Source organism: Haliotis cracherodii, unplaced genomic scaffold, assembly GCF_022045235.1.
Source record: "Haliotis cracherodii isolate W230 unplaced genomic scaffold, xgHalCrac1.p SCAF_12, whole genome shotgun sequence".
In the NCBI taxonomy this organism is placed as follows: Eukaryota; Metazoa; Mollusca; class Gastropoda; order Lepetellida; family Haliotidae; genus Haliotis; species Haliotis cracherodii.
In genome coordinates, this window is record NW_027266267.1 from 5314778 (window position 1) to 5335248 (window position 20471).

The following is a 20471-nucleotide window of genomic DNA, read 5'->3' on the forward strand; positions in this document are numbered from 1 at the left end:
GGCAGTTTCTGGGCAGGATGCCTGTCCCCCATTCCCGGTACGTCTCCTGCACGTGCACTGTATGTGGAACGCGATGTGAAACAAAATTAATATGTATTGCGAAATTTGATTCGTGGCATTATATCGAATACCGAGCTTTTCTTCCTTTAGTTTATCGTCCCTGTACCAAAGAAGTGGTCGATAGTGTGAAGGACTGTCATACCCCAGTCACCCGGGACACAGCAGATCGGCGGCGGTCTTCTTACGAGGCGGTATCAATACTCATTAGCTATTTTTTCCCCTTATTACAATTGACCGCCTCCGTGGTCTAGTGGTAGAGCGTCCGCCATGAGAGCGAAAGGTCCGGGGTTCGATCCACGGCCGCGTCGTACCAAAAGATGTTAAAAGATGGTACTTGCTGTCTGGCTTCCGAAATTAAGGGATTAAAACAAGGACTGGTAGGCTCGAAGTCAGTGTACGTTAGATTTGGGTACTTTTTATTACAATCATACCCTTACCCATATAGTAAAGGATAGACTTGCACAAGTCTCTAAGGCAATAATTATCAGTTAAAATCATAATTTCCAGATTATGTTTAAAAAAAGAACAAGTTGTCGTTTTTGAGTCCTCAGAGTGAGTGGGTGAGTGAGAATGGTTTTACGCCGCTTTTAGCAATATTCCAGCAATATCACGGCGGGGGACACCAGAAATGGGCTTCACACATTGTACACATGTCGGGAATAGAACCCGGGTTTTCGGCGTGACGAGCGACCGCTTTAACCACTGGGCTACCCGACCGCCCTTGAGTCCCCAGTCACATATAGACTTGCCTCTTCAGATAGAATAACTATGCATCCTTGGACTTTCTTTCAGTATAGCCTTAGAGCAAGGCTATGGGAAGGAGAAGGGTGGCCAAAATTTATGTCGCAGAGACGTTCAGCTGTCACGACGTTGAGAAACTGAAAAACGGACGTTAAGCGCGCTCTCTGTCATACGTGTCACGAGAGCACACTGAGCGTAATGGCAGCTCCCAGCCCGCACCGCTACACCAAGTCTCCTGGCACAGATGTCTTGCATCACGTGATGAAATGTACCGTGATTTATACACAGATGACGTTTAGACAGAAGGGGTTATTTTTCTACCAGCTTCGCTCCCGATGAAGGGCGGCACCTGTTGGTTTGCACTGACTGAACTCTGCCGTACTCTCGCGAGATCACACGAGCATAGCAATTAACGATATCATATATCCAGCAGTTGTTACACTCCATGGCCGGGGTTCGCTGAGGCGTGCACTTCTCTTGACAACAAATACTGGCACAGGGTGAACTGCGTCTTTGGATTTCTTCTAATATTCACGCGTGGGTTTAATGTGTTTGTTTCCTCAGCTTCAAGTGTATACATGTATGAAATTACCATGCTTGTCGTAAAAGAGGCGAGGGGATCGATGCTCAACATGTCAGTCACTGGATTGTCTGGTCGAGATTCGATAATTTACAGACCGCCATCATACAGTGCAGCGTTAAACAACATACAAACAAACAAACTGGAAATTAAATTCTTGTGAGAATAAAGAATAGACTGAAGCATTAGATGTAGGTCCCTGCTCCCACTAAGCCACCGAGTGGCCACTCTCGGTACTGACTGTGTGAACCCCTCGTGTCACGTGACCAGTTGGATCTGGGGATTCCACGTGGGATTCCATGTGGGATTCCATGTGGGATTCCATCCACGGCAGGAACACGTCTTGTTACCGATTCTCTTTCTTTTTGTTTGTCGCTATATATTGATGTGAAATGTGAATTGACGTCTCGTTCAAAATTAGTGCAGAAAAATAGCGACGTGCATGCACGTGTGTGTGTATGCGTTTGTGTGTGCGTGTGTTTGTGTGTGCGTGCGTGCGTGTGTGTGTGTGTGTGTGTGTGTGTGTGTGTTGCTGCTTGTACTAGTCGGGACTAGCTCACCATGACACAGTTTAATATGAATACCCCACTACGACACAGAATTCTGACTCTGATTCTGATATTCATGTTAAAGTGCGTAATGGTATCTCAGTGGGCTATGGGCACTATAAATCGGCATCAGTCCGGACTAGTACAAGCAGCTATACACACACACGTGCATGCACGTATTATTGCTATATAAGTACAATATTCTTGAGTGAGTGAGCGAGTTGGGTTTAACGCCTCTTTAAACATTATTCCAGTCATATCACGGCATGTCAGCTTAATGTGGGAGGTAAGCCCGGAGTGATACAGGCCTCGGACGTTTACCACTTCGGTGAAACCCACGAGCACGGGTATGGTGCTGACAAACCTAGAAACATAATCGGGGCGAAGCGGGATTCGAACCCACGAGCATAGGTTTCTGGCGTGTCCAAGGGACGCAACTCTGCACAGCGAATCGCGGCGCCTTAGACGACTGGGCCACCCGTGCCCCCTACAATAATCTTGAACGCTACGTTAAAGAAGTATTGAATATTTATAAAAATGGACATGTAGAAATAATAATCAGATTGGTGACCGAACAGATTCCCGAGCGGCCTGTGCTGAATATGGTAGAATTATTATTTGAGAATGTCTATAAAGTCTTCAGAGAGAAATACCGGCTTTTACAATCTACCGCCATGTAGGGGGATATTGATGAGTCTGCCATTAGAAACAAAGGAACAACCAGGACCCTCTTTTACCCATTACTCCTAAATCCGTATATGTGGTGACGATTTCCCTGGGAACTGTAGCGGGATTACATTGTATTGTCACTAGGATCAAAGAAGTGGGACCTTCCGGACCATCTCTCGCTGCATTGATGCTACCGTTACAGCATCCTATACCGTTTCGCGAACACATGGTGTCATCAAGTTTACAATTGTGGGTGAGGGTAGGTTTCTCTGAATTTGTTGGTTCCAGTTAAGTAAAACAAAAAATAATTCCAGGTAACAGCCATTGTGTCAGACTCAGCAGTCAATATGTTAATAATTAAAAAATCATAATTACTGACGTCAGCAACGAATTTGTTGCAGGATCTCCCCTCGTAGTCATCTGGATAATACACACCCACTCCCACGTCAATGACGTCATCGACATTAGATACTGGTCTATAGATTATCTTCTCGTCATGTAGACATCCACTTCAGGACCTGTATGATTCAGAAAAGCGTGCAATAATTCACATACATTGCAGCGCAGCGTAGCACGGCTGGTCACTCCCACTGCAGTGATGGTCACCCCCTACCACGGATAGTCACTCCCACTGCAGTGATGGTCACATCCTACCACGGCTGGTCACTCCCACTGCAGTGATGGTTACCCCCTACCACGGATAGTCACTCCCACTACAGTGATGGTCACCCCCTACCACGGATAGTTACTCCCAAAGGCGTGACGAAGTAGCAATATATTTAAGATACAATATCCGTTTACGATCAGCGTTTACAATTCCACATGGGTACGATTTGTAAAGGCTGTTCTTTGTGCAACCCTTCGTCAAATGTCAGACATATATTACTGGGTTAGGTGTTGAATATTTCTAACCAATGCGCTCCTCAGCAGGGTGATTGGCAATGACTAAAATCAGGATTACAGCGATACAATGACATTGATCATTATGGAGTCGTCATTTGCTTGCATTAATCACTAATTACTAGTACCGAAAATGTTTGCTAGTATATTGTATATAGTCTTTTGTACCATAAAACAATTCATATATAATACCAGAAATAATTGTACTGACTTGCATACGACTTAACTTACAAATACAATAAGGAAAAAGGAAAAATGCGTTTTTTGAGAAAAACTTTGAAATTCAATAGTACATGGGAATGTCTCAAATTACACTCATCTAGGATCGATTACACCCCTCCCTCATCCCACCCTATCCACTTTCTACTCTTGTCCCCACCCCCCGCCCCCACCATCTCATATTTCATTTTCCACAACTCAGTCTAAGATTACAGGGGGCCACCTATATCTGTGTTACAATATCGCCCGATTACAAAACATATGTGAGAATTGGAATGCAAGTTTTTATTTGAGATCATTATTTGTTTTCTTCTTATAAACATCCTTATAAAAAGGGGGTTTTAAGGCCATGTGTACGTCACTTGCTTCACCGTGTTTATAATAATGCAGGACTTTCACCATATTGGTAAAACACACGAACACATTGGTGAAACACACGAACACATTGGTGAAACACACGAACACATTGGTGAAACAAACGAACACATTGGTAAAACACACGAACACATTGGTGAAACACACGAACACATTGGTGGAACACATTGGTGAAACACACGAACACATTGAGGAAACACACGAACACAATGGTGAAACACGCGAACACATTGGTGAAACACACGAACACATTGGTGAAACACACGAGCACAATGGTGAAACACGCGAACACATTGGTGGAACACGCGAACACATTGGTGAAACACACGAACACACTGTTGAAACACGCGAACACATTGGTGAAACACGCGAACACATTGGTGAAACACGCGAACACATTGGTGAAACACAGGAACACATTGGTGAAACACAGGACCACATTGGTGAAACAGACGAACACAATGGTGAAACACACGAACACATTGGTGAAACAGACGAAAACATTGGTGAAACACGTGAACACATTGGTGAAACACACGAAAACAAACCAGTGGTTGATATCAGGAATAACGTCCCGCGCCGTCGGGGTCAGATGACACGTGATCAACCAACTCACCGGCCACCCGATCCAATCTAGTCTCTGGAGTGTATTGGAGGGTCCAAAAATCAACAATGATACCCGAATCAAGTAATAATAAAATTAGTCCATTTATATGGCGGTGTACTATATGCATAAGCATGCTCTAAGTGTTATATTGTATTACCCTGGTCAGTGGATCCGTGTGCACTCAACAATCATTCTCAGCTCCCTAGGGAGTATACAACCCATACTGCCTGTTAACTGCCTAGAAGGTTAACAACCACTTGGCCATCTCATTCTACCGGGTACCCACTCACTGCTGTGTGAACAGAGGCACCTTTCGAACAAAGTCACTTGCCCAAGGAGACGCCACATGTGCTACAGACAGACAGACAGACAGACAGACAGACAGTTTATTAGGATCTCATCTCATGTACAGCAATATATACATACAATAATATACATCTATTACAAAAGTACACAAGGCTTTCTAAAAGAATTGCGAGAGACCATATATAAAACAGGTTAAACATTATATATTTAAAACATTCCCTGAAATAAAATAGAAATACATAATAAAATCAGGAATATAAAAGCGCTCTTCGCCGGGTTAAAATTAAATACAAGGTTTTGGCCGAAATTAAAACAAAGCTAGTAAATGACAGTAAAACACTAGTAAATGACAGTAAAACACACTAATAAATGACAGTAAAACACCAGTAAATGACAGTAAAATACTAGTGAATGACAGTAAAACACTAGTAAATGACAGTAAAACACACCAGTAAATGACAGTAAAACACGCTAGTAAATGACAGTAAAACATGCTAGTAAATGACAGTAAAACACACCAGTAAATGACAGTAAAACACCAGTAAATGACAGTAAAACACCAGTAAATGACAGTAAAACACCAATAAATTACAGTAAAACACTAGTAAATGACAGTAAAACACACTAGTAAATGACAGTAAAACGCGCATCATCAATATAAGAACAGAGGCACATTTCGAACAAAGTCACTTGCTGAAGGAGACGCCACAAATGCCCCATGTGCTTCAGCGTGGGGCAGGACCGAGGCTCGAGAAACTCTCAGGAGTCAAGCAGCCGAAACTTGGTCACCCATCCAATATATCACCATCGAATAACTATTTCTTGTTTGTTTCATTTTAGTCACAATGAAACATGGGTGTGTCCTTTCTTTTCCTCTGCAGCTTTCATAATCCAGACGTAATACATGACTGACCAGACCACCTGCACAGAGTGAGTGCAGAACGATTTGTCACTGCAATGTTTACACCCAAGAAGGCTACGGACAGTTCACAGATGCTGTTAATGCTATCTGTGCTTGTTCTTACATTGTCTGTAATACAATAGGGGCGGTCGGGTAGCCTAGTGGTTAAAGCGTTCGCTCGTCACGCCGAAGACCCGGTTTCGATTCCCGACATGGGTACAATGTGTGAAGCCCATTTCTGGTGTCCCCCGCCGTGATATTGCTATAGGTGGCGTAAAACCATACTCACTCACTCACTCATTGTCATACAATAACCTGTTTCACTAATATTACTTTTACACTTACATGCCATTTACTGGATACACATGCGTACATTGGTGTCTCGTAGGCTTTGTAGGGGCGGTGGGATAGTCAGGTGGTTAAAGCATTCGCTCGTCACGCCAAAAACCCGGGTTCTATTCTCCACATGGGTTCTATGTGTGAAGCCAATTAATGGTGTCCTACGCCGTGATATTACTGGAATATTGCTAAAAACGGCGAAGAACCATATTCACTCACTCGTAGACTGGTTTTACTCCTGCACGCTATGTGACTCTATAATAAAACTCTTCTTTCTTTTGAGATTATTTACTGCAGCTGTGAGTGAGTTCTGTTTCACGCCGTTGAACCTTACCCTAGATATAGCACGGCGTATATCAATGTGGGAGAAACGTGATGTAGGTCTCAGGCGTTTACCACATTTGTGAAACGGTATGGTGCTGACACACCTAGAAACACTGTCAAGGCGAAGCTGGAATTTGAACCTACGCACATAGGTGTCTGTCGTGCCCAAGGGACGCAACTCTTAACAGCGAATTGCAGTGTTCTCGGTATCTGAAGAGAGTACCCGGGTTTGCTACCAGGAATGTACCCTTCTGACAGTCTGGGTAATGCAGAAGGCTCCAATGTTGGGAAGTCTTCACATTCTCCGAAAAGGTCGGGGGGGGGGGGGGGGGGTGGGAGATTGACTCGGCAGCGCTTCTTTGGAGAAGTCCCATTCGCTGTCTGGGCTGCGTGTAGAGGGGTCAAGGGCCCTGAGCTGATGATGAGTCTAACCATCCTGACTGTGCCAGGATCACCCAAACCCTCTTTGCTGCATTTTGTTATTTTAATCTGTAAATAATATTAATGATAATCATCATGTTCAATTGTACATCTCTGACTACAATGTCATTAGACGGTAAAGTGTGTCTCTTTGAAATGGGGTTTAACGTCGCGTCCAAGATTATTGCACTTATATAGCGACGTGCATGCACGTGTATGTGTGTGTGTGTGTGGCTGCTTGTACTAGTCCGGACTGATGCCGATTTATAGTGCTAGCTCACTGAGATACCATGCCGCAGTTTAACATGAATACCCCACTCAGACACAGTATACTGACTCCGAGCCGACCAGTAATTGTTTAAGACACTTAATGCCGAGCGCCAGACAGGGTAACAACAAGTACCATATTTTAACGTCTTTTGGTATGACGCGACTGGGGATCGAACCCCGGATCTTCCGCTCTCCGGGCAGACGCTCTACCATTAGACCACGGAGGCGGTCTGTGTCTCTTTAACCTCACACAGCAGCATCCCAGCTTTCACCTGGCGTCTTTTGAATATCTGAGTCTGGACCAAAACCAGTGATTGATATTATGATGAACCTTCCATTCTTTGGGGTACGATGAAACCAATGAACCATGTCACCAATCTATCCATTAAGTCTTCTCGGACGACAAGTAAAGGTTGCGGGGACCTTAACTGCCGAGTCAAAAAAAGTACTCATTTGAAAATTGGATTTGACAAAACATTACTAACATCTTTAAAACGTTACTAGGCTGACAACAGTTGCCGACACACTGCAGACTTAATTACCAAAACATAACTATGGTATTCGTACCAAACGCATCCTCATCGATGTTTTCATTTTTCATTTTTAGCCGCCACCAAACATTGATGTATACATTCTTTTGCCCAATAGTTTCGGTAACACATTACGTGTTATGAGGGCACGGGTGGCCCAGTCGTCTAAGGCGCCGCGATTCGCTGTGCAGAGTGGCGTCCCTTAAGCACGCCAGAAACCTATGATTGTGGGTTCGAATCCCGGTTCGGCCCGATTATGTTTCTAGGTTTTTCAGCACCATACCCGTGCTCGTGGGTTTCACCGAAGTGGTAAACGTCTGAGACCTGCATCACTTCTGACTTTCCTCCCACATTAAGCTGACACGCCGTGATATAACTGGAACACTGTTAAAAGCGGCGTTAAACCCAACTCACACACACACATTACGTGTTATACTTGATAATGTATGTGATTGCATGGATTGAAGCTGAAGCTGCATGTCTCAAGTGTGTGATGTGGGTTGTTGTAAGACAATGATTGCATATACTAACAAGATCTCAACTGTTCCGACACGATGTGTTATCATAGGTTATCATAGATAATGATAACAGGGTGTATTTTTGTCCCTTGATGGGAGCAACGTCAATGATAGGTATATATAAACGCCCCTCTGCGATTACCCTTATCTCATCCGTCATACGAAAGGGTATTCTGAATCTCAGTATGACGTCTTCTATATCGGTCCACCCGTTCAAGTACTTCGAGTAGGTCCCTGGGTCAGGGTTGACACGGTTTGGTAAAGAGGGGTCACCTCGACTCAGGCGTCAGTATTATTGTCAGCTCATCATTATCAGATATATTATGGTCATTATCAATGCCATTGGCGTCGTCATTGTCATCATCATCCCCGTCCGCGTCGCTATCGTCATCATCTTTTCGTCTCAAGCTTTGTCATCATCATCTTCACCATTGTCATCATCATAGTCGTCACTATCATCACCGTCGTCGTCATTATCATCATCATCTTCATCATTATATTCATCATAGTCGTTTTCACTATCAACACCGTCGTCGTCCTTATCATCATCATCTTCATCATTGTCATCATCATAGTCGTCGTCACTATCAACACCTTCGTCGTCATATCATCATCATCTTCATCATTGCCATCATCATAGTCGTCGTCACTATCAACACCTTCGTCGTCATATCATCATCATCTTCATCATTGTCATCATCATAGTCGTCACTATCAACACCTTCGTCGTCATATCATCATCATCTTCATCATTGTCATCATCATAGTCGTCACTATCAACACCTTGGTCGTCATATCATCATCATCTTCATCATTGTCATCATCATAGTCGTCACTATCATCACCGTCGTCGTCATTATCATCATCATCTTCACCATTGTCATCTTCATAGTCGCCGTCACTCTCAACACCGCCGTCATCATTATCATCATCATCTTCATCATTGTCATCATCACCATTGTCGTCACTATCAACACCTTCGTCGTCATTATCATCACCGTCGTCGTCATTATCATCATCATCTTCATCATTGTCATCATCATAGTCGTCACTATCAACACCTTCGTCGTCATATCATCATCATCTTCATCATTGTCATCATCATAGTCGTCACTATCATCACCGTCGTCGTCATTATCATCATCATCTTCACCATTGTCATCTTCATAGTCGCCGTCACTCTCAACACCGCCGTCATCATTATCATCATCATCTTCATCATTGTCATCATCACCATCGTCGTCACTATCAACACCTTCGTCGTCATTATCATCACCGTCGTCGTCATTATCATCATCACCTTCAACATTGTCATCTTCATAGTCGTCGTCACTATCAACACCGTCGTTGTCACTATCATCACCGCCGTCGTCATTGACATGATCATCTTCAACATTGTCATCATCACCGTCGTCGTCATTATCATCACCGTTGTTGTCACTATCATCACTGTCGTCGTCATTATCATCATCATGTTCACTATTGTCGACATCACCGTCGTCGTCATTATCATCATCTTCAACATTGTCAACTTCATAGTCATCGTCACTATCAACACCGTCGTTGTCACTATCAACACCGTCGTCGTCATTATCATCATCATCTTCACCATTGTCATCATCACCGTCGTCGTCATTGTCATCATCTTCACCATTGTAATCATCATAGTCGCCGTCACTATCAACACCTCTTCTTCAAAAATATTATCGTCATAGCCATTTAATGATCATGATCATAATTCACCTGTTTATCAGTTTCAAGGAAGTGGCAATTATCCGCATATCCACCATGCACTAATCACTGTTATATATAACACAAGTCCATCATTATGGTTAATTTGAAAAGAATTTCAAATCAATTCGTTCTTCCCACAATTTTCCCTATTTGATAGTAATTCACAAAACACATGTTCATTAGTCGGAATCGTACAGTTGGTTCTTCTTGTAGTAGAGATTTGTACGATTAAGAAATGGTTCTTTATTTCACATTTCCTCACATATTTCCACAAGGTACTGAAGACTCGCGATACTGAAGACTGGCGATACTGAAGACGATCAGATTCCCACATTGTACCGAATGACTTGTTTCAAAGACATCCGACGGATATTTTATTATTACTGCGGTTTTTCGGTCTCAGTTTTACGTATACTTTCATCGTGCATTGCAGCATTACAAAAAGAATTAATTACCCAATAATGTATATATAGACAAACAAGCATGTCGCTGGGACAATTAACCCACAAAGTGTGGCTTTGATGTTTGCTGATAGTTATATTATACCGAAAATCCGGTTCTATGAAATTCCTTAAATTATTTTCATATCCCTGTTTTGTGTGACATTTCAATCAATATCATTGACGTCAACGGCATTCCGACATGTTTGATATCTTCCGATCTACAGCGGCTCTTATCAAAAGGCATTCTTAAACATCAGCTGACTTTTTCTCTGTCAGTGTCAATACGTGCACATGCGCAATGTGAAGTTGAGAGCGGTGCATCATTAAAAAGTGACCCATAAAATAGCATCATTGTTGATTTCATAATTATCAAGGCATAACGCCATTGGAAACGTGGTATTTTTTATGTTGTGAGAAAATGAAGTTAATATTCCCTTTTCTGTATCTACGTCATCGATGACGTTGACAAGGAGATGTTCCGGATACTAAATAAAAGTGAACCGCTCGCACCGGTGAACTTCAAAAATGTCCTTCGAAAATCTTTGTTCACCGATGATGAATTCTGTAAGAGAGACAGTTTGCTTTCAAATCCAGTATCCTGGTAAATTATAAGGTAATAAATATATTTTAAATATATCCCTTTAACGTACTTAGATATGGCAATTATTTTGAGAAATATAGTAAGGCAAATACACAGGGAATATATTTATGATGATAAGGATTGGAGAACTGAGAGCTAAGAATCAAGAATCACTGATTAATTTGTTTTTTAAATGTGAAAAAATTAAAATCCTTCCGATCCCATACCTTCAAAAAACAGCGTCACGAGCATCCAGGCTGTTTTTTCACTGGTTTTACCATTTCTTACTGAGTTTATTTTTCTCTGTAAATCTGGGATTCCAACCACGATCATAGGTTTCTTGCACTACAGAGATACAGCAACGTCTGTAATGAACGCCTGAAGCGAGCGAATGAATCTGAAACAGTATCTCAGAAATGTGAAAATATATTGTCTCAAAAATTGAAAACAATGTGAATAGCTTAGTTTAAATCTTCCAAATATGAACACTTTTGCGTAGAGATGTGAAAATAATAGCAACTGAAATATAAATAAATTTACATTCATCAACATCGACACAGACAAACTTGGAATCCTCCGCACCACCTGTCGCTCTATGACTCATTGAGATAAAAATGGTTTTCGAATTCAGAAATCTCTGTCCGTTCATTAACATCGCGAGATACTCCAGATGGCGACACGATGACATGTCTCACGTTGCAAGACGATGTATCACTCAACGCTCGATTTGTGATAAGAACATCTGTGAATAAAGTGTCCGCTTTAACGTCATGGGTTCTGTATTAACGTCATGGGTTCTGTATTAACGCCATGGGTTTTGTATTAACGTCATGGGTTTTGTATTAACGTCATGGGCTCTGTATTAACGTCATGGGCTCTGTATTAACGCCATGGGTTCTGTATTAACGTCATTGGTTCTGTATTAACGTCATGGGTTCTGTATTAACGCCGTGGATTCTGTATTAACGTCATGGGTTCTGTATTAACGTCATGGATTCTGTATTAACGTCATGGGTTCCGTATTAACGTCATGGGTTCCGTATTAACGTCATGGGCTCTGTATTAACGTCATGGGTTCTGTATTAACGTCATGGGTTCTGTATTAACGTCATGGGTTCCGTATTAACGTCATGGGTTCTGTATTAACGTCATGGGTTCTGTATTAACGTCATGGGTTCTGTGTCAACGCCATGGGTTCTGTATTAACGTCATGGGTTCTGTATTAACGCCATGGGTTTTGTATTAACGCCATGGGTTTTGTATTAACGCCATGGGTTCGGTATTGACGTCATGGGCTCTGTATTAACGCCATGGGTTCAGTATTAACGCCATGGGCTCTGTATTAACGTCATGGGTTCAGCATTAACGCCATGGGTTCTGTATTAACGTCATGGGTTCTGTATTAACGTCATGGGTTCTGTATTAACGCCATGGGCTCTGTATTAACGTCATGGGCTCTGTATTAACGTCATGGATTCTGTATTAACGCCATGGGTTCTGTATTAACGTCATGGGTTCTGTATTAACGTCATGGGTTATGTATTAACGTCATGGGCTCTGTATTAAAGCCATGGGTTCAGTATTAACCTCATGGGTTCTGTATTAACGTCATGGGTTCTGTATTAACATCATGGGCTCTGTATTAACGTCATGGGTTCTGTATTAACGCCATGGGTTTTGTATTAACGTCATGGGTTCAGCATTAACGTCATGGGTTCAGCATTAACGCCATGGGTTCTGTATTAACGTCATGGATTCTGTAATTACGTCATGGGTTCAGCATTAACGCCATGGGTTCTGTATTAACGCCATGGGTTCTGTATTAGCGTCATGGATTATGTATTAACGTCATGGGCTCTGTATTAAAGCCATGGGTTCAGTATTAACGCCATGGGTTCTGTATTAACGTCATGGGTTCTGTATTAACCTCATGGGTTCTGTATTAACGTCATGGGTTCTGTATTAACGTCATGGGTTCTGTATTAACGCCATGGGTTCTGTATTAACGTCATGGGTTCTGTATTAACGCCATGGGTTCTGTATTAACGTCATGGGTTCTGTATTAACGTCATGGGCTCTGTATTAAAGCCATGGGTTCAGTATTAACCTCATGGGTTCTGTATTAACGTCATGGGTTCTGTATTAACATCATGGGCTCTGTATTAACGTCATGGGTTCTGTATTAACGCCATGGTTTTGTATTAACGTCATGGGTTCTGCATTAACGTCATGGGTTCTGTATTAACGTCATTGATTTTGTATTAACGTCATGGGTTCAGTATTAACGTCATGGGCTCTGTATTAACGTCATGGGCTCTGTATTAACGTCATGGGTTCTGTATTAACGTCATGGGTTCTGTATTAACGCCATGGGTTCTGTATTAACGTCATGGGTTCTGCATTAACGCCATGGGTTCTGTATTAACGTCATGGGCTCTGTATTAACGTCATGGGTTCTGTATTAACGTCATGGGCTCTGTATTAACGTCATGGGCTCTGTATTAACGCCATGGGTTCTGTATTAACGTCATGGGTTCTGTATTAACGCCATGGGTTCTGTATTAACGTCATGGGTTCTGTATTAACGTCATGGGTTCTGTGTCAACGCCATGGGTTCTGTATTAACGTCATGGGTTCTGTATTAACGCCATGGGTTTTGTATTAACGCCATGGGTTTTGTATTAACGCCATGGGTTCGGTATTGACGTCATGGGTTCTGTATTAACGCCATGGGTTCAGTATTAACGCCATGGGCTCTGTATTAACGTCATGGGTTCAGCATTAACGTCATGGGTTCTGTATTAACGTCATGGGTTCTGTATTAACGTCATGGGTTCTGTATTAACGCCATGGGCTCTGTATTAACGTCATGGGCTCTGTATTAACGTCATGGATTCTGTATTAACGCCATGGGTTCTGTATTAACGCCATGGGTTCTGTATTAACGTCATGGGTTCTGTATTAACGTCATGGGTTATGTATTAACGTCATGAGCTCTGTATTAAAGCCATGGGTTCAGTATTAACCTCATTGGTTCTGTATTAACGTCATGGGTTCTGTATTAACATCATGGGCTCTGTATTAACGTCATGGGTTCTGTATTAACGCCATGGGTTTTGTATTAACGTCATGGGTTCAGCATTAACGTCATGGGTTCAGCATTAACGCCATGGGTTCTGTATTAACGTCATGGATTCTGTAATTACGTCATGGGTTCAGCATTAACGTCATGGGTTCTGTATTAACGCCATGGGTTCTGTATTAGCGTCATGGGTTATGTATTAACGTCATGGGCTCTGTATTAAAGCCATGGGTTCAGTATTAACGCCATGGGTTCTGTATTAACGTCATGGGTTCTGTATTAACCTCATGGGTTCTGTATTAACGTCATGGGTTCTGTATTAACGTCATGGGTTCTGTATTAACGCCATGGGTTCTGTATTAACGTCATGGGTTCTGTATTAACGCCATGGGTTCTGTATTAACGTCATGGGTTCTGTATTAACGTCATGGATTCTGTAATTACGTCATGGGTTCAGCATTAACGTCATGGGTTCTGTATTAACGCCATGGGTTCTGTATTAACGTCATGGGTTCTGTATTAACGTCATGGATTTTGTTTTAACGTCATGGGTTCTGTATTAACGTCATGGGCTCTGTATTAACGCCATGGGTTCTGTATTAACGTCATTGGTTCTGTATTAACGTCATTGGTTCTGTATTAACGTCATGGGTTCTGCATTAACGTCATGGGTTCTGTATTAACGTCATTGATTTTGTATTAACGTCATGGGTTCAGTATTAACGTCATGGGCTCTGTATTAACGTCATGGGCTCTGTATTAACGTCATGGGTTCTGTATTAACGTCATGGGTTCTGTATTAACGACATGGGTTCTGTATTAACGTCATGGGTTCTGCATTAACGCCATGGGTTCTGTATTAACGTCATGGGCTCTGTATTAACGTCATGGGTTCTGTATTAACGTCATGGGCTCTGTATTAACGTCATGGGCTCTGTATTAACGTCATGGATTCTGTATTAACGCCATGGGTTCTGTATTAACGTCATTGTTTCTGTATTATCGTCATGGGTTCTGCATTAACGCCATGGGTTCTGTATTAACGACATGGGCTCTGTATTAACGTCATGGGTTATGTATTAACGTCATGGGTTCTGTATTAACGTCATGGGTTCTGTATTAACGTCATGGGTTCTGTATCAACGACATGGGTTCTGTATTAACGTCATGGGTTCTGTATTAACGTCATGGGTTCTGTATCAACGACATGGGTTCTGTATTAACGTCATGGGTTCTGTATTAACGTCATGGGTTCTGTATTAACGTCATGGGTTCTGTATTAACCTCATGGGTTCTGTATCAACGACATGGGTTCTGTATTAACGCCATGGGTTCTGTATTAACGTCATGGGTTCTGTATTAACGCCATGGGTTCTGTATTAACGTCATGGGTTCTGTATTAACGTCATGGGTTCTGTATTAACGTCATGGGTTCTGTATCAACGACATGGGTTCTGCATTAACGTCATGGGTTCTGTATTAACGCCATGGGTTATGTATTAACGTCATGGGTTCTGTATTAACGTCATGGGTTCTGTATTAACGTCATGGGTTCTGTATTAACGCCATGGATTCTGTATTAACGTCATGGGTTCTGTATTAACGTCATGGGTTCTGTATGAACGTCATGGGTTCAGTATTAACGCCATGGGTTCTGCATTTAGGTCACGGGTTCAGTGTAGTATTCTTTGAACGTACAGTGGGGATTAGTCAGAGTTCGGTTTAGACAGATTCCACTGTAAACGGCAATCTTCCGGCTGACCTGGTTTTACGTACTGCGCTGTATTCACATCCCATGGTGATCCACGTGGTAATTCACATGACAACATCACAATGCTCCCTTTTGCAAACACGATTCCTGTTGCAGTAACCAGCTGCATGTAAACTGCAGGGGAAGGAGCGTGTACAAGAGAGGATTTGACCAACAAATTACAAACGATATTTAGAATGCGAGGTCTCATATTTACCATGTTTTTCCTGAATCTTGTCAATCACATTAGTCTCAAAAGGGACAGAATATTCAATAATATAAATGATTTCATTGGATTTATAAAAAAGGACAAGATCAGGTTTATTTGCCTGGATACGTCTGAGGCTGTATAGGGGCCTATTCCAAAGAATTTTGTATTTATCATTTTCCATGACGCCCTCTACATATTCTGGGTCGTACACTGTACCATGGATGGACCTGTGTTAAAACCACAATCATGGCGAAGACGGTAATAAAATGATCGAGCCACTCCATCATGTCATTTAAGACTCTGTGTTTGTGCCAAAGCTGGGCATCCACTGACAATGTGTTGGACAGTCTCATTAAATTCATTGCATAATCAACATTTCATATTTACATTTTGATGCAAAATCACACATTGACGGTTTCGAGTGGGAAGTGACTGGTGGAAGCCTTCTGTTTCACTTTTCAGGACAGACGACTTCATCCAAGCAATGGACTCTACAGGATTGCTGATCTTCTCAACACACTGCACGTTCAGATAACCTCTCCTTTAAAACTGAGTCTGGGCCGACTTGATATTATTATTATTATTATTATTATTATTATTTGTATTATTTAAAAAAACGAACACAATACAACATTAAATACATTCCTCAGAATAATTCTACGTACGATAATGATCGAAACACAGGCCTGTTATATGAACCTGTCATCGCAAGAGACACGGACAGTCTATATGGTCTTATCAAATCGCCAACAGTACATGGCGTTGACCCACCCGCCCGTTGCTCAAGCCCGGGAAAACCATGTCACATAGCCAGCTAGACTATTTTATTGACATGTACTAACCACAGAGATTAATAAATATATCTAGGTCAGTATTGACGTCACGTTTATTGGCGTCCTTACCCGAGGTCAAGGACGTGCGCATGCGTAGTGGCAAAGGTCAATCGAAGAGATGGGTGCGGCAATGTTTGAGGTGGGATATGCAAGGGTTCCGGACCGATTATGACTGCCATTTGACCTTCATTTGACCTCTCACGACACGGGCGAGCCATGTTACGTCTCAAAGTCGACGTTATCAGTAAATTATACGTCTATCGGGGAGATACGTCACTGTTATTGCACTTTCGTAATAATAATAATAATAATAATAATAATAATAATGATAATAATAATAGTAGTAGTAGTAGTAGTCGTAGTAGCAGTTGTAGTAGTAGTAATAATAATAATAATAATAACTATAATAATAACTATAATAATAATATTAATATCTTGAGAAAGCTTATGGTCTCAATTTTCACCCGACATATACACCAGTACACGTTAAATCTGCAAAGGTTGTGTTTAAATTCCGTGTTTCTTACAATTGTAAATGTGCTGAACATAACATGAACGGTTTCTTTCATTCTGCCCTTTGAGTGTAACATCCAATGAACCACGTGCGAGAAATTAACATTCGGAGTAATATTTACAAACACAATCTTTTGTCAACAAAAGAGCCGGATAAAGTTAACTTCCTTGTATGACCCACACGCAACTACAGAAATGGCGTAGGTGTGGGAAACCCAGTCGAAGTGGACCAGGAAACTGTTTTAGACAATGAGTATAGTCATGAACTATTATTACAACCATGACTTGATCGGGGAAATGAGACTATTTTAAACTTGTCGCTACAGAAGGAGGCGTTTTAATTGTTTGGTAGCTGTAGTTTCTATTTCTCGTTTGTCACAAAAATTCTGATTCATCTGTGAGTGATGTAATGGTTTGTTTCAGAGTCGATCGTAATGGCACATGCCTTGAATGACTGCTTGGGTCGGTTTGAAAAAAAGAATGCTTGAAATCACGTCGAGTCTATATTTATAAAATGAATAAGTGACTTTATTTTTGCTGACCTAGCAATTGTTCGGAAATTCAGTTGTGTTTATAATAGCTTTAAACAATGTTTAAATTACTGGTGTGTGACTTAAAGTTGAGCAACCAGTTCACAATCTACTTGAGTGAGGGGCGGTCGGGTAGCCTAGTGGTTATAGCGTTCGCTCGTCACGCCGAAGACCAGGGTTCGATTCCCGACATGTGTACAATGTGTGAAGCCCATGTCTGGTGTCCCCCGTCGTGATATTGCTGGAATATTGCTAAAAGCGGCGTAAAACCAAACTCACTCACTTACTTGAGTGAACGGTAACAAGCACGGGCACTTCGTTGTTTACCCAAATAATTGTTTGTTTTGAGATAGGTTTCATTAATTCGCTGTACAGCTGACGTACGACGAGGTGGAAGTCCACTGAGACGTAGTTTGGCCACGTGTTACTTTAGGTCCTCCAGCCTTTTACTGTGACTCGATGACTACATTTAGTATGGGCTGTGTTTGGTCGTAGACGTATACCACCGTGGCCAGACCCACGATAGTGCTGTCAAACCCATGATCTTTACCAGGGGAATCGGGACTCGAACCTGCAAACATAGGATTCTGCTGACAAAGCAAGAGTGTAATGTTATACAAAAATGCCGGTTTCTGTCGAAAACTGGGCTTTATTATAGAAATATAAAATAATATTATTCTGGTAGGCATTTTGAAGTCCTGAATGCATAATAACACGGAACAATCAAATCAGAGGGGATAGACTTTAAGGGCACACACGAAAGTGTTGAGACCTCGTAAGTCCGAAAATTCCTAGTCAAATCAAATATACATACACTCTATAGGACGCATTCTTTGAGGAGGCTATCGGACCAGACTGTCAGGAACCATCTTCCCGAGGCTGGAATCCGACCCAGAAGACCAGTTATCGTCCCTGTTTTGCAACAGATTCATCGACAGCGACGCTTGCGTTGGTGCCATACCTTACAGCCTTGGAATTTGAGAAACTGGAGACGAGTGTGGTTTAGTGATGAATCACTATTTCATCTTCACCGGCGAGATGGAAGACAACGTGTTTGACGTCGTCGAAATGAGCGTTTTCCCCCTATTGTGTACATGAATTCGATAATGTCGGTGGTGGTAGTGTCATGGTGTCGGGGCTATGTCCTACATCACGAGATTTGACAGCAAATCGCTACATGAATCAAATTCTTCAACCTCACCTTCTTCAAATCATTGACCGCCAGAGGGAGCTGTTTAAACAGGAAAACGCTCCACCGCACACAGCTCGTGTCACAGTAGACTACCTCCATAATTCCATCAATGGTTTGGCCTGGCCTTCGAGATTTCCAGGTCTCGACCCGATAGAACACTTCTGGGATGAACTCGATCGACGTGTCCGTCAACGTCAGAAAATGCCGCAGTCACTCCCACAACTGGTCAACGCGTTACAAGCAGAATGGCGCAGAATTCTGAAGGACAGAACTCGTACACTTATGCAGTCAGTGCCGAGGAGATGCAGAGCCGTGATTGCTGCCCGGGGCGGTCACACGAGATACTGAGTTCATCGTAACCTTGTGGCCTTATGAAACATGACAATGAACAGTTTTCAACGCCTTTGTACAAAGACAACATGTGACAATTGATCTCCTATTTTTTTATGTTTGTATCTATGACATTAAATTAAATATATCGACATAATTAGGTACTAAATTTACTAAAAATTTACCAATTCGTTTCCTTTTTGGAAGAGTGTACACTTAACACAAATTTATAACAATATGCAGGATCCCTAACTTTGTTTGTTCAGTATCTATTTAGAATACATACTAAATTACATAAATTATTCTTTAATCCGGACATCTGTTAATCCGAACGATGACTTTTCTCCCGTGAACTCGACATCCGGAGAAACAGCGAGCCCCTGTCGAGATAAGAGAAGAGGCGACACCCATCCATGATACACATAAATTGTCTTAAGCGAGATATCGATTTCGAATAAACGAGAGTCCAATAAACAGATTATTTAGAATTAGATGTGAACAATTGTCTATAACGATTGTAAATATTAGAAAGAGAGTGTTACCAATCGAGGAATTCACACTTCCTTTGCTTATTTATTTTTGGGCATGCCTTGTCTATTTTACCAACATAATCAGATTTAGCGGACGCCATATCTACTTGCAGCTACATAACCAATTTGTGCAGACGCCATATCTACTTGTAGCTGCATAGCCAATTTGTGCGGACGCCATATCCACTTGTAGCTACATAACCAATTTGTGCGGACGCCATATCTACTTGTAGCTACATCATCAATTTGTGCGGACGCCATATCTACTTGCAGCTATATTACCAATTTGTGCGGACGCCATATCTACTTGCAGCTACATAACCAATTTGTGCGGACGCCATATCTACTTGTAGCTACATCACCAATTTGTGCAGACGCCATATCTACTTGTAGCTACATAACCAATTTGTGCGGACGCCATATCTACTTGTAGCTG

At 41.9% G+C, this 20471-nt stretch overlaps 1 protein-coding gene across 1 annotated transcript; it reads right to left on the reverse strand.

Moving 5' to 3' along the window:
• Positions 1 to 8710: 8710 nt before the first annotated feature.
• Positions 8711 to 17158, reverse strand: LOC139456933 (fibrinogen-binding protein-like). The gene is made up of 4 exons (XM_071238400.1): positions 17010 to 17158; positions 9431 to 9999; positions 9153 to 9368; positions 8711 to 8901 (listed from the first exon to the last, which is right to left on the reverse strand). Exons 1-4 carry the CDS (start codon positions 17156 to 17158, stop codon positions 8711 to 8713), a joined length of 1125 nt encoding a protein of 374 aa, XP_071094501.1.
• Positions 17159 to 20471: the final 3313 nt, after the last annotated feature.

Excerpts from the sequence above, each read along its gene's own strand:
- LOC139456933 (XM_071238400.1), bottom strand. The coding sequence starts at position 17,158 with ATGGCTCGCCCGTGTCGTGAGAGGTCAAATGAAGGTCAAATGGCAGTC. Across the intron at positions 10,000-17,009 it reads GCGCACGTCCTTGACCTCGG|AAGAGGTGTTGATAGTGACG; the intron begins GTAAGGACGCCA and ends ATATTTTTGAAG. Across the intron at positions 9,369-9,430 it reads TGATGATAATGACGACGACG|GTGTTGATAGTGACGACTAT; the intron begins GTGATGATAGTG and ends ATGACGACGAAG.